The sequence below is a fragment of the Podarcis liolepis genome, assembly GCF_965112155.1.
Source record: "Podarcis liolepis genome assembly, chromosome: 13".
Taxonomy (NCBI): domain Eukaryota; kingdom Metazoa; phylum Chordata; class Lepidosauria; order Squamata; family Lacertidae; genus Podarcis; species Podarcis liolepis.
In genome coordinates this window covers 29,191,049-29,204,459 of record NC_139573.1, presented here as the reverse complement: position 1 = coordinate 29,204,459, position 13,411 = coordinate 29,191,049, and the positions used below count along the sequence as shown (strand labels likewise).

General features: G+C 47.6%; 1 protein-coding gene across 1 annotated transcript; it reads left to right on the top strand.

The window, feature by feature from the left end:
* PGAP3 (post-GPI attachment to proteins phospholipase 3) lies at positions 1 to 11,544 on the top strand. The gene is made up of 8 exons (XM_083470195.1): positions 1 to 249; positions 2,260 to 2,357; positions 3,182 to 3,334; positions 4,875 to 4,937; positions 5,496 to 5,557; positions 6,604 to 6,740; positions 8,952 to 9,156; positions 10,484 to 11,544. Exons 1-8 carry the CDS (start codon positions 60 to 62, stop codon positions 10,542 to 10,544), a joined length of 969 nt encoding a protein of 322 aa, XP_083326321.1. The 5' UTR covers positions 1 to 59; the 3' UTR covers positions 10,545 to 11,544.
* Positions 11,545 to 13,411: the final 1,867 nt, after the last annotated feature.

Below are 13,411 nucleotides of genomic sequence, written 5' to 3'. Positions count from 1 at the left end.
AAAGGACCGTTTCCGGTCCCCAAACCAGAAGTGGAGCTTGCAGCCTCCCGGCCGGCGGGATGGCGGCTCGGACCGCGCTCCTACTGCTGCTGGGGGTGGCGGGCGCCGGCCCGGCCCCCGCCCAGGCCTCGCGGGGGGACCGGGAGCCCGTCTATCGAGAATGCCTGATGCATTGCGAGAGGCGCAACTGTTCCGGGCCCGGGCTGCGGCACTTCCGCTCCCACCAGCCTCTCTACATGAGCCTCACAGGTACTGCAAGGCCCCCGGCCGAGGGAGGGCCACGCCCACCGCCAAGGACGAGGCGCGAGGGGGGCGGTGTCCGCGGCGTGCTCCTCATTTGCATAGCCACACCCATGAATGATGGTGCCCCGCCCTGGGTCTCCCCATAGGACGGCTTGGTGGCACCGCCTACCCGCCCTCGCGACCAATTCCTGACGCTCTCTCCCGCTGCCCTCGGTTGGAGGGGGTTCAGTAGCGGGCAGTAGCGTCTGAACATGTGCAGAGTGCATTTTCCAATTAAATTGGCAATGGTTCTTGGATGTAGTGCTGATCTGATGTTGCCCCCTCCCCCTCTTAACAGTGCAGTCCTACTCAGAAGTAAGCCTCACTGCATTCGGTTTGCAGGGAAATGCACATAGGGTTGCAGCCTGGGGCTCCAGAGCAGCGAGGCTGCGCACACAGCTGTTGCACTGCAGCATCGTTGTTTGCAAGCAGGACTCTGCTCTGCCCCCAAAAGGGCTGGTGGGGCAGCTGCTGCGTCTGTCTCCCTGCTTCAGGCCTTGCAAGCTGTCTCTTGTTTATTATTGTTTTACTTATTTAGGCTGTTCATATCTCATCCTGAATTAGAGAGAGTAGCCATTCCTTACCCATTAGGTAAAGACAACAATTTTCTAACGTTTTTAAAGTATCTCTCTTCAAGTGAGATTCCCCCTCCCCCCATTGATTTATTTCTCCCAGGTTTCTTATGGCGCTGTTGAAAGTGAGCCCATTGAGTGGCTTGTTGTAGCATTCACTGCTAGCTATGTGGTTCAACGCCTTATCTGCCCTCCAGGTTTCTTGGAGGTTATAGCAAGTAAGTGGGAAGAAGCCACAATTCTTTAATTAACTAGGTTGCTTGTGGGTGGCATAACATGTACCATCGTTTACATGCAGTTAGATCTTACGTACGTTTATTCAGAAGGAAGCCTTCTGAGTTCAGTTATATATACTCCCCAATTAAAGCAGGGGATGTGATGTTGTGGTTAAGAGTGTTGGATACTCTCTGCTCAGCCTTGAAGGCCACTGGGCAGCCTTTGGCTAGCAGTTATATCTCAGCATAACCTACCACAAAGGGTTGTTGTGAAAATAAAAAGGGTGCCACTTTGAGCCTCTTCGAGGCAAAATGGGATACAAAATAAAATAAGTGTATATGATTGCAACCTTAACATCCCGCACTCTGCCTCTCTCACTCAGGAAACCTTAACCTCTCTTGCCCATTACATCTCCTATTCCATAGTTATATATGTATGGCAGAACTGGCAGACCCAGGTTTCAAACATACATTTAATTTTGAGAAGTCCACATGGCAAGGGAGTTGGAACCTGGGGCCCTCCAGATCTTGGATTACCATTCCCACCACCTCGGATGTTGGCTGGGTCTGATGGCAGTTGGAGTCCAACAAAACATCACCACCACAAACTGGCTTATAAGTATAAAACGAAATTTACTAGAATAATATCTAGAATAGAGATACACTTGTAACCATTCAAACAACAAACATACTAAGGTGCCATGTGCAAGACAAAGCCTGGAGATACCGAAACTGTTCTTAACCTGAGGTACCACTTTAGCTAATGGGGCCTTCCGCTGCCGCCACCACGCAATTTCTGTTCTCATCCTGAGGTAAAGTTCTTAACCTGAGGTACTACTTCCAGGTTAGCGAAGTCTGTAACCCGAGGTGTTTGTAACCCGAGGTGCCATTGTATATAGTTGCATTTGCATGTTTCCTGATTCCAAGCAGAAAACATGCAGTATATGCTTCATTTAAAACAAACAAGTTAACTGTAAGAATTCATCCTGGCAACAAGTGGCTTGCCAGGATGAAATAAAGTCAGACATCCATAAATTATGGTCCCTTACAATAAAACAAACTTGGGAAATCTGAGTGTACCCCGCCCCCCAGTTTTTTTAATTATTTCACGGAGTTCCATTGCATTCAGGCATTAAGCAATAAATTCATTTGCACTAATTTTAATTTGTCCTCCCCCAACCTTATTCTAGGATGGACCTGCAGAGATGAATGTAAATATGAATGTATGTGGTTGACGGTGGGCCTTTACGTCCAGGAAGGATACAAAGTGCCTCAGTTTCATGGAAAGGTAAGCAATGTTCGTGTGCAGCAGCTGTGAAACGTTCCATGTTCGGGATCATTGGGGTAGGAATTGAAAATGAAGCTGCTATCATAATGCTGTTATACAAACCTGTGGCACATCTGCATTTCGAATACTGTGTACCGTTCTGGATGTCTTGCCTCAAAAAGGATATTGCAGAGTTGGAAAAGTTTCAGAAAAGGGCAACCAAACACAGCAACTGTGCGCCCTTTGATCGGGGTGCATGGCTGTCACATCCCCACAGCATCCTCCCTGAGTCGCCTTGCAGGGCTCGGATCTGGGGACAGTGGCGTGAGGAAGGTGCAGCAGCCATGCCACCTGGGGCTGGTGCGTCAACGGACACGTGGCTTAGAGACACACTCCACCACAGTGGCAAGATTCAGGACGGAGAAAAGAAAGCACTTCTCCACATAACACGTAGTTAAACTATGGAACCTGCTCCCACAGGAGGCAGAGATGGCTGCCAGTTTGGATGGCTTCCAAAGAGCTGTCCTCGATTAAAAAAGAGCTTGAAACTTACCAGCTAGTTGGTAGTAACTTCGAACCCTCCTGGGCTGGGATTTTGCTTTGTAGTGGAGGTTTCTACAAAAATTGGTCACCTGACATCATTGTGATGTTAAGAGATTGACCTGTGGGAGTAGCCCTCCAAGGGTGGTGGTGGTGGGGAGCCCAGGATCTGGCCCACTGGCCAAATCCAGTTCCCCACCATTGCCTCAAACCGTCCTGAAAGAGCATGTATACCTTCTCATTTCTGGCTGATGACATATTTTTCTTCTTCTTCTCCCTCCCTTGTTTCCCCACCCGACCCTCAGTGGCCCTTTTCCCGCTTCCTGTTTTTTCAGGAGCCTGCTTCTGCCTTTGCTTCGTTCCTGAACGGACTTGCCAATTTAGTGATGCTGAACAGATATAAAGCTGCTGTCCCCCGCTCTTCTCCCATGTACCATACCTGCATTGCCTTTGCTTGGGTAAGTCATTCTGGACAGTTAATTCCTCACCACGGCAAGATGGGTGCCTTAGCTTCCTTCTCATCTTCTTCAAAGAGGTGGGAAACATGGAGAATAGAAAAGACAAGGAAGGCTTCTTGTTGCTTGAGATCTTGTGGGAAGGAAGCGGGGGAAACATGACAGGTTTCCCTACAAGAAGACTCACAGAAACACACGATGTTCTGCTCCTCAGTCCAGGCTGTCTCAGGAAATGCAGAGCGAAGTAAGGAGGGCATCTTCCATGAGGAACAAACTCGAGCCATAGCAGAGTGCAGTGTGTTTCCAGTGGCATTGTGGGTATTTGGACAAAGGTTTGCTGAATTATGTGGTATTTTCCTCTGTGCTTTTTTTAAAAAAGGGTTATGTTTTGGAACAACGCTTATAGAGTTGGTTTCTGTTATAGAAATTCTAAGGTCATATATATATATATATATATATATATATATATATATATATATATATATTCATAAATGTACAAAACATACACATACATAAGTATATAAACCACATGTCTGAAATAGTGCAAGAGAACAACCCTGAAGCCATTTTGACTCTCCCAAATTGACCTCAGATGGGAAAAGCTTTCCATTTGTCTTTGGACTGTATGGGCTTACACCTCCCTGTAAATACAGTCTGGCAAGTATCTGTTAAGCTGAGCACACTATCAATATGCGTAAGAGATTCAAGAACTATTGTAAGTATTTTCCATCTCAAAGGAATGGCCAAGCTACCCAGAAAAGGACAATCTTAATAAGGCATTATCAGGTATACTGGCAGACAGGAGAGAAGCAACACACTCAGATTTCTGCTGGGGACCACCTCTTTCTGTGATGTATGTATGATGTTTTGGGAGGTGGTTTTGAGCTACAGGGTAGGCAATTTCAAAAGTCTATGTAAGAGCTTGCACATCAGTGTTCTGGGTTCCTCCTCCCTCCTTCAGGGTGAGCACCCTGGTGCAACAGTTTAATAAAGATCAGGCTTACTAGCTGCTTTGCCTCTCAGTATTCTCTGGTTTGGCCTGTTATTTTCTCCTACCAATAGAGAACCTACATAAGGACTCTATACGGACTCTTGGGTTCCCCATAAGGGAAAAGGAGCAATTTTTTCTTATATCAGTTTCTATCTAGGCTTTTTCTTCTACTCTGCGGACAAATTGTCTTTTGATTCAGAAGCAATTTGAGGAAAAGGGTGGGATAGAATAGATAGATGATGATGATGATGATAATAATAATAATAATAATAATAGATAGCATGTTCTAGGATTTTTTGAGTGTTTTGCATACAGTATTATTGCAGCAGTCCAGTAGACTAAAGCAGCATGATTCCTCTAATTTTAAAGAGGGGGTGGGACTTGCTTCTGGGTTTGTTGGTTTAAGTACCATATGGCAGTTATCCCGGTTATCCCAGAATGTCTTGTTTTTATTACTTCTGTGGTAGAAGCCAGTTTTAACAACTGAACTTCATAGAATGTGGTATTTTCAGAATAACCATTTCTTTCCCTGCTCCCTCACTCCCCCTGCAGGTTTCTTTAAATGCCTGGTTCTGGTCTACAGTTTTCCATACTCGAGAAACGAATCTAACTGAGGTGAGCAATTTTGCTTTCGTATCATGAAAAATGTTGGTATGGGGCGCCGGGGGGAATTTTGAAGGCATTGCAGAAACCTCTCTAGTGGGTTTTTAAAAAATAGATAAGGTAAACAGTAGAAAAAAGGAAGTTATGTGAACCCCAGGTAAATAGTCCAGCCAGCATGACAGCATAAGCCTAACTATGTCTACTCCAAAGTAAATCTTATTGAATTCAGTGGGGGTTTATCCCAGGGAAGTAAGGTTCAGATTGTAGCCTGAGACTTTCTTTTAGATATGTGCGCTCAGGATCATAATCTCATCAAGTTGTTTTTGGTAGGATAAGAGGACAGCTATCACCAGGAAGAATCTTCCCTGTTGGGTTTTAAAAACACTACTAGTAGGCTTCTGAGTATTTGCAGGCCATAATCCCAGGGGAAAGAGAAAACTTTCAGTGCAGATCCCTGTCACTGGAGAAAAGCCATGAATAAACACAAATACCACGAGGATTTTCTAAAGAGAATGTGTAGCACTGAATGAGAACTGGCCCCGATTTCTAACGACATTTCTCTTCCCACAGAAAATGGATTATTTCTGTGCATCAGCCGTCATCCTTCACTCTGTCTACCTGTGTTGCGTCCGGTGAGTTTCTCTCCTTCTTAAGAACATAAGGAGAGGCTTGGAACTTGGAAAGACCAAAGGCCCATCCAGTTCAGTGTTCTGTTATCCCACAGTGGCCAAGCAGACTGATGCGGTTGGCGCAAGCCCAGTAGCACTCCCCTACTTGCAATTGTATCTAATCCCCTTCCAAAGCGGCTTATGTTGGTCACCATCTTCCGGTGACAAGCTTCACCACTTGCCCTGCGAACTTGCTTTGTCTGTCCTGCCTCTCACTTTTCAACTTCACTGGTTGAAATGTTATGGTGGGGTGGGGAACTTTCTTTGGGCTCCGCAGGCTAGATCTTTATCAGCCTTGCCCACCTGTCGAAATCCCCTGCGTGGCTTTGCCAAGTATCTCCAGCCTCCCCCTTTAAGCCCCTGACCTAGGAGGTTTAGGGGGAGAGCGCAGAGAAACATGCAAAGGCTTTAAAGCAGCTCCCACACTCCCAGTTCAGCCTCCAGAGCTGTTGGGAGCAGCTCATGTTTCCCTTTTTAAGTGAGTGGGTGAGTGGCAGAAGCAGAGAGGAGTTTCCCCTGTCCACTCGCAGCTCCCATATTTCACTTTTATTCGAAAATTGGGCATCTGCAAAAGGACAGGTTGAAACTGCAAGAGGAAATGTGTGTGGACAGGATATGTGCAGATAGAGGAGGAGCAACCCAAGGACAAAGCAAAACAGCAGCAAGTAAGGAGAGCTAGTGGAAACTGGCCGGGCTTTTGGGAGTTGTAGCTGTGGCCAATCGGGCAAGAGAAAAATGCCTTTGTGTTCTGTCTGCTCAAGTTTCTGAACGGCAGGACCAGCCTTTGCAGCTCATCTGTGCCCATAGATCAGGGATGGGGAGCCTGCGGCCTCTAGATGTTGATGGGCTCCAACTGGACTCCTTTGTCCTTGACCCTTGGCTCACATCTGGAGGGCCGCAGGTTCCCCATCCCTGGCCTAGACCCAGAGGAATGAGTCCAGAAGTGACCCAGTTCCTACAGCTCTTGCGAGTTCCTTCAGCACCGTCTCTCTCTTTTCCTTTTCCTTCAGGACTCTGGGTCTGAAACGTCCAGCCTTTGCCACCGCCATAGGCATCTTCCTGCTCCTCTTCCTGGCCTGCCATGTGTCGTATCTGACGCTCGTGCGCTTTGACTATGGTTACAATATGGTTGCCAACGTGGTAATAGGTAAGGGCCGTGGAGCAATGTTCTTCCCCCTGCGGCAGGTGTTGGTTGGTGTGGAGGTGTAGCCCAGCAGATAACCTTTGTATTGCCTTCTCCCCTAATGCCCCCAACCTCTCTAAGGCCCCATCTGCACCAATCAGTATCATGGCACTTTATATGGTTGTAGCTTCTCCTTCAATGAATCCTGGGAACTGCAAATTGTTAAGGTTGCTGAGAGTTGTCAGGCAACACCGCCCCATCCCTTCACAGGACTGCAAATTCCTGGGAAGAGAGATTAGCTGTTTCCGGCTGGAGAATCTCTGACAAGTCCTTCTCTGCATCTGGCCACAGAAAGGCAAGGGAGAGATCATTTCCCATCATTCTGTTTCTTAACCCGAGCAAAAGATTGTTTTGTGGAGATAATGCCAGCCATGCTCAGAGCAGTGGGGTGTATGGGGTGTTAGGGGAAGGGTAGCACCTCTGGGGGGGGGGGGACAACACGTCATGCACCTTCTGGGGTGGTTTGTCCACCTTTGGTTCCTCCCCTGCACTCAGTTCTCACCTGTGGCACCTTGAAGATGTCAGCGTGTGACAGTGGCCACACCCCAGAAACAGCTTTGACTGGCCGGCTAAGCCAGGTGAGGGTAGCCGATGGGTCTCAATCCCTCGGCGAGTTAGGGACTTGCTCCTGCATGCAAAGACAGGCTCTGGCGGATTGAGCGGATGAGGCCAATAGTGGGTCCAACAGTCAAGATGGCGGTTTATGCACATGCAGTCAAGGGAAGCGAGGGTCAGATGGGGCTCGTACTCCTGGGAAGGTAGTCCATCTAAAAGGAGGAAAACTCTGATCCCAAACCTCTCCTGCCTAGTGGGATATCTCTGGGAGAAGAAAAGGCTAAGGAGCAAACCCTACGCAGACCTGGAGTCCCTAAGACTGTTGGATGGTGCTTTGTATGCACCATCCCGCAGCCAAGCTGGTGCCAAACGTATTGCTCTGCTTTCCTTAAGTTAAATAAGTTGGAGTTCTTGTTATTAAATATAGCAAGAAAAAAGCACACCAAGTTTGAAGACTTTCGGATAAATATATCCTGTTATTTTCTACAGATATATATCCTGTTATTTTCTGTGCGCACAGAAACGCGCAAGATACACGTTGATCTACCCACATGTAGTTGTTATCTCTGAGAAACGTAGAAACGTCTGAGATACGTCTTCAAACTTACACAACCCTTTAAACAATTAGCTGATGAAGGTGAATACATCGAAACAGGGCCCTGTCATACATACTTTTGAATGGATTAGTTTTTGTTACAATTGACTATTAATTTGCGAGTAGGGACCACTCCCACTATTGAAACTTACAATGGCCTGAGTTCTTGGTGTGCTTTTTTCCTGCTTTCCTTTGGAGCATATCAGCGAGGTCAAGGTCTTGTTGTCTGGGCAGCCAGAACCTCCATACACACTGCCCAGGCTTGTGCCTCAGGGAGGTCACTTTAGTGCCGCCAATGCAGCAGTTTGACTTCACTCCCGGAGGCGCACTCCATTGTCTCTTGAGACAGGCAGATGCCAACTTGCTAAGAGCAGCATGTAGCTACACCCTTTAAAAACACACACACACCAAAATAGCTGTGAGCGTAACTTGGAGGCTGCATCTTTATTGCTGGTACATATCTCCCTTACTCCTTCCCTGCACTCCCAGGCAGTTTGTAGTATAGAGCACCAGGATAGCAGCCCAGGAGGCTCAGGGCAGGTTCCCTGGGATCTGTGGATTCACTGGGTGAACCAACCAGCCAACCAGGGCCAACCAGCAAGAAAAGGGCACCTCAGTTATGGTTGTTCAGCATTGTAGAGGCAAAAAGAGAGCAGGTCTGTAGATCCCTAGAGCCATGATCTCCCACAACAGTGCAAAAGCTTGTGTTGTTACATATTTGTCCAGAGGTTCCTCCTCTGACTTATGGCCCCATCAGGGCTCGGAAGCAGAGTCACCACTTGTAGCTCCCCATATTTTTCTAGTTTCCTGCATGCTTTCTCAGTGGATGATTCTGGGGAATGTATGCATGGGGAGGGGATATTCCTAGCATGCCTTGGGGTTTGGTGCTGAGGAGCAAGGGGTCTGGGGTCCAGGGCTGCTAGTGCCTCTGGTGCATCGCCATGTGCATAACATACCGAAGTTCCTGCCCCACTGTGACTACTGCCAGGCATGAAACACCGTCCTCTTTCTGCTGTACCTTGCAGGCCTCCTCAACCTCCTCTGGTGGCTGGGTTGGTGCATGAGGAACCAGCAACGCCTGCCGTACGTCTGGAAGTGTGTGGCGGTTGTGCTTCTTCTGCAAGCCTTGGCTCTCCTGGAGCTCCTGGACTTCCCACCATTGCTCTGGGTCTTCGATGCCCATGCCATCTGGCACATCAGCACCATCCCAGTCAATATCCTTTTCTACAGGTCAGCCAAGTTTGCTTGCCTTTGCGGGTGGGCCTTCTGCCGTTGGTTCTCTGTGATTGCTTGTCAGGGCGCTGCTTGGACTCCCAACTCCCATCAGCCCCAACCAGCATGTCGAAGGCTCAGGGATTATGGGAATTGTGTGGTCCAGCAGCATCTTGAGTGTCACACACACACACACCACTAATCTATTTATTTTGTATCCTGTCCTTCATCCAAGTCAGGGCAGTTCACAGCACAAAAATACAAGATAACAACACAACATAATAAAAACAAAAACCAGTACCACCACCTCCCACTTCATTCACACAAACACATTTAATATTGGCCTGGTTGAAGAGGAATGTTTTCACCTGGTACTTAAAGGCGTATAATGAAGGCGCCAGGCGAACCTCCCTGGGCAGAGCATTCCAGAAACAGGGAGCCACCACAGAAAAGGCCTGTTCTCTTGTTGCAACCAAAACTCTCATGGAGGAGGCATATGATCTACAGCAGTGGTTCGTTAATACCAAAATTTCAAAAGCCAAACCATGGGCCCCTTACTTTTGAAAAGTTAAATATCTTTATGGTAGTTTTTGTTATGTGAATGATGCCATGGACCCCCCCCAGTGAGTTATGCAGAACCCTTGGGGTCTGCAGACTACCAACTGGGGACCACTGATCTAGAGCACACACAATCCGACAAGATAGAACTTGTTGGAATCTGCGGCCTGTAGCCAGTCCTGTGTAATGTGTTTAATATACTTTCGTGAAACGAGGCTACAAGCAGCCATTTCCCTGGAGCATAAAGTGTATTCCTTCATTTCAGCGCTCATATAGCAATGTACAGGGAAGCAAAAAAGAACAGGAACCTTAGGCAGACCAATATAAACCAATAGAAAAACGGGAGATACTGAATTAGATCACCAAAATTATATTTAGGAAATTCAGTAGGGAAAAAGTGAGCTTTAAAGGCCTCCTTGAATGCACAGACTGAAGGAGCCAGATGAATGTTGACTGGAAGAGGGTTCCACAACTGCAGGGCCACCACCAGGAAGGACCTGTTTCATGTGCTCACCAGCTCTAATCAATTCCACCATTGGGGTATGCAAGCAGGACTTCAGGTGTGGACCTTAGATTTGAGGGAGGGCAGTATGGGTGCTGCACCTTCCTTGCGGTTCACGTAGCTGCTATTTCTGTAGACTTGCATACATCACCAGGAAGGCCTCACCTAAGGCAGGTTCTACAGTTTGAAAGACGGGCACATTCTAGTTCTAGGCATATTGGGTAGCTCAATCCATCCCTTCACTCGCCAGTCAATTCAGCAACTATCTCTTTCCTCTCCTTGCAGTTTCCTCGTCGACGACAGCCTCTATCTTTTGAAGGCCAACTCCATCATTAAAATAGACTGAAGGGGCTGGTGGAACACAGCTTGGAGAATACCACTGGTCTCGATGGAAGACATCCATTGGTTCGTTTCCAGCAGGAGTGTGCTGTGTTCTGAGCACTGGCGGCAATTTGCACTTCCTGGTTCTGCCCTCTTACTTCCCCAGCATCCACATGTGGGTTCTGCTGACATGGTGTCCTAAACTGACTGACTGCCTTTCTCCTGGATGTATCAGGATATACATCTTGCCTCTCCTGAAACTTGCGCTCAAGTTCCTCGCGCTTCCTTCCCAAGTCTTTTCATGCTTCTCTGGGGAGATTTTGCTCGTGGCTTGTCCTGGTCGATTCATTTTTAAACATTTGTTTTTATTATCCCATCCTGATTAGCTCTATGGTGTTAGATCTCTTGGTCTAATATGCTTTTGCTAAGTGGACTTCCGAAAGCAGCATGGACGATGCTTCTCGAAGCAGAATTTTCAGAAGCCTTCTTTGTCATGTGCCATGGGTGAAATTGAAATGTCAACTGTTTCAGAGAAGCAGTCCTGACATGCTGTTTCATTGACAGGTTGCCTTTTGTTCTTTGCCAGCCCATCAGGTAACACTGCTCTGCGAACCCTACTTCCCCACGACTTCCCTGTTGTGATAAAAACAAGAACTAAGATTCCAGGTTGCGGTGACTTCTAGGAGGAAAAATGGGGCTGGGCTCAACCTCCCTAGAAGATTTTCCCTCTGACCTCAAAGCTTTGTGCACATACTCCTTGGTGGTGTGAGCTCTCTGTACGGGCTCAGATGCACCTCCGTTCATTCTTATTTTTTCAGACAAGGTTGGGCCTTGTCTCATATTAAGTCTGAGCAGAATGGAAAAATGTATATTTAAAAGACTTCTTTAAAAAAACCAATTGGGGTGAATCTCTGAAATTTTTCATCCTGAAGACTATTCCTTCCAGTCTGTGGAAGCTGTATTCGTCTGTTCAAGTTGATATGCGATTCATGGGGGAAATAAATGGCATTTCTCCTTTCCTTTGACACATCTGCTCTGTTTTTAAAATAGACACAGACTGCAGTGGGGTATGAGAGAGAGAGAGAGAGAAGACTTGTCTTGTCCACCTAAGTTGCATCTAGTCTACTAACCTTGGGATGCTTACAAGTACAGTGGTACCTTGGAAGTCGAACAGAATCCATTCCAGAAGTCCGTTCGACTTCCAAAACCAACACGCAGCTTCTGATTGGCTGCAGGAAGCTCCTGCAGCCAATCAGAAGCCGTGGAAGCCTCGTCAGATGTTCGGGTTCCAAAGAACATTCACAAACCAGAACAGTTAACTTCTGGGTTTGTGGCGCTTGGGAGCCAAAATGTCTGAGTACCAAGGCATTCGACAATCAAGGTACAACTGTAAAGCTTAAGTGTGTCCCAGCATCTCTGAAATGCATCATGGTTCCATCTTAGATTACAGTGGCAAACAGCCATTCCTGGAGGCCATTTCGCCCCCTATGAATTCTGGGGCAGAGATCTCAGCCTTGAGATCTCCTCTGTTCATTTGGTGTGAGCCTATCTTTTTGTCTTTTGGAAAGACTTGACGTTGCAGAAGATTCCCTTTTAAGGTGGGGCTGCAGATAAGCTGCCTCAATATTTCTAGCAAAGCCAACTGGTTTTGTGAACCTTCCCAGAGATTTTGGGGGTGGGTGGGCAAGTTCCCCATGAGTCATCCTAATGACACACCTCTGCAGCCCTGAAATGGCATCAAACTTGGCACCACTCCAGGCGTCGAGTTGCAGCACTTTCAGCAAGGTGTGCATGAACACTTAAGCATTTCCTGCCAGAACAAGAGAGACAGAGACAGTGCAGCAGGAGGAAGCCAAGACTGCAAAGGGTTCTTCAGAAAGTGACCCAAGACGAGAAGAACCAAAGTAATAAAGGAGAAGACAGGCTGGCTTGCTGATGTCAGGTGTTCTATGACTCCAGTCAGCCACCAGGTGGCAATGGAGGCCAGCAGTGGCTTGCTGGTGCCTTGGAAGGTACATTTAATAGAATCTCAGAGTGGTCAGAAACTTTAGAGTGGTCCCCAAGGGTCATCTAGTCCAACCCCCTGCAATGCAGGAATCTCAACTAGAACATACATGGCAGGCAGCCATCCAACCTCTGCTTAAAAACCGGCAATGTAAGGGGAGTTCAGGGACGCGGGTGGCACTGTGGTCTAAACCACAGAGCCTAGGGCTTGCCGATCAGAAAGTCGATGGTTCGAATCCCCACGACGGGGTGAGCACCCATTGTTCAGTCCCTGCTCCTGCCCACCTAGCAGTTCGAAAGCACGTCAAAGTGCAAGTAGATAAATAGAGACCACTCCAGCGGGAAGGTAAACGGTGTTTCCGTGCACTGCTCTGGTTCGCCAGAAGCGGCTTAGTCATGCTGGCCACATGACCCGGAAGCTGTCTGCGGACAAACAATGGCTCCCTCGGTCTATAGAGCGAGATTAGCGCCGCAACCCCAGAGTCGTCCATGACGGGATCTAGCAGTCAGCGGTACCTTTAAGGGGAGTTCACCACCTCTCATGGGAATCTGTTCAATGTAGAACATCTCTTACTGATGTGTTTTTAATACTCTGTTGGGAGCTGCCCAGAGTGGCTGGGGAAACCTAGCCAGATGGGCAGGGTATTAAATTATTATTATTATTATTATTATTATTATTATTATTATTATTATTATTATTATCATGATCATTATTATTGCCACCACTTGAGAGCACTGTTCGGCAAGGGGAGCTGGCTGAACTAGAAGAATCAACCAAGCCAAGGTTGGAAGCCAGATCTTCTGCAAGTCACTAAAAGCAGGAGGGGGGGCAGCCTGCCTTCTGCCCTCTTCACCACCCAGGTGCCAGTTGTTTTGGGCTCTGCTGAC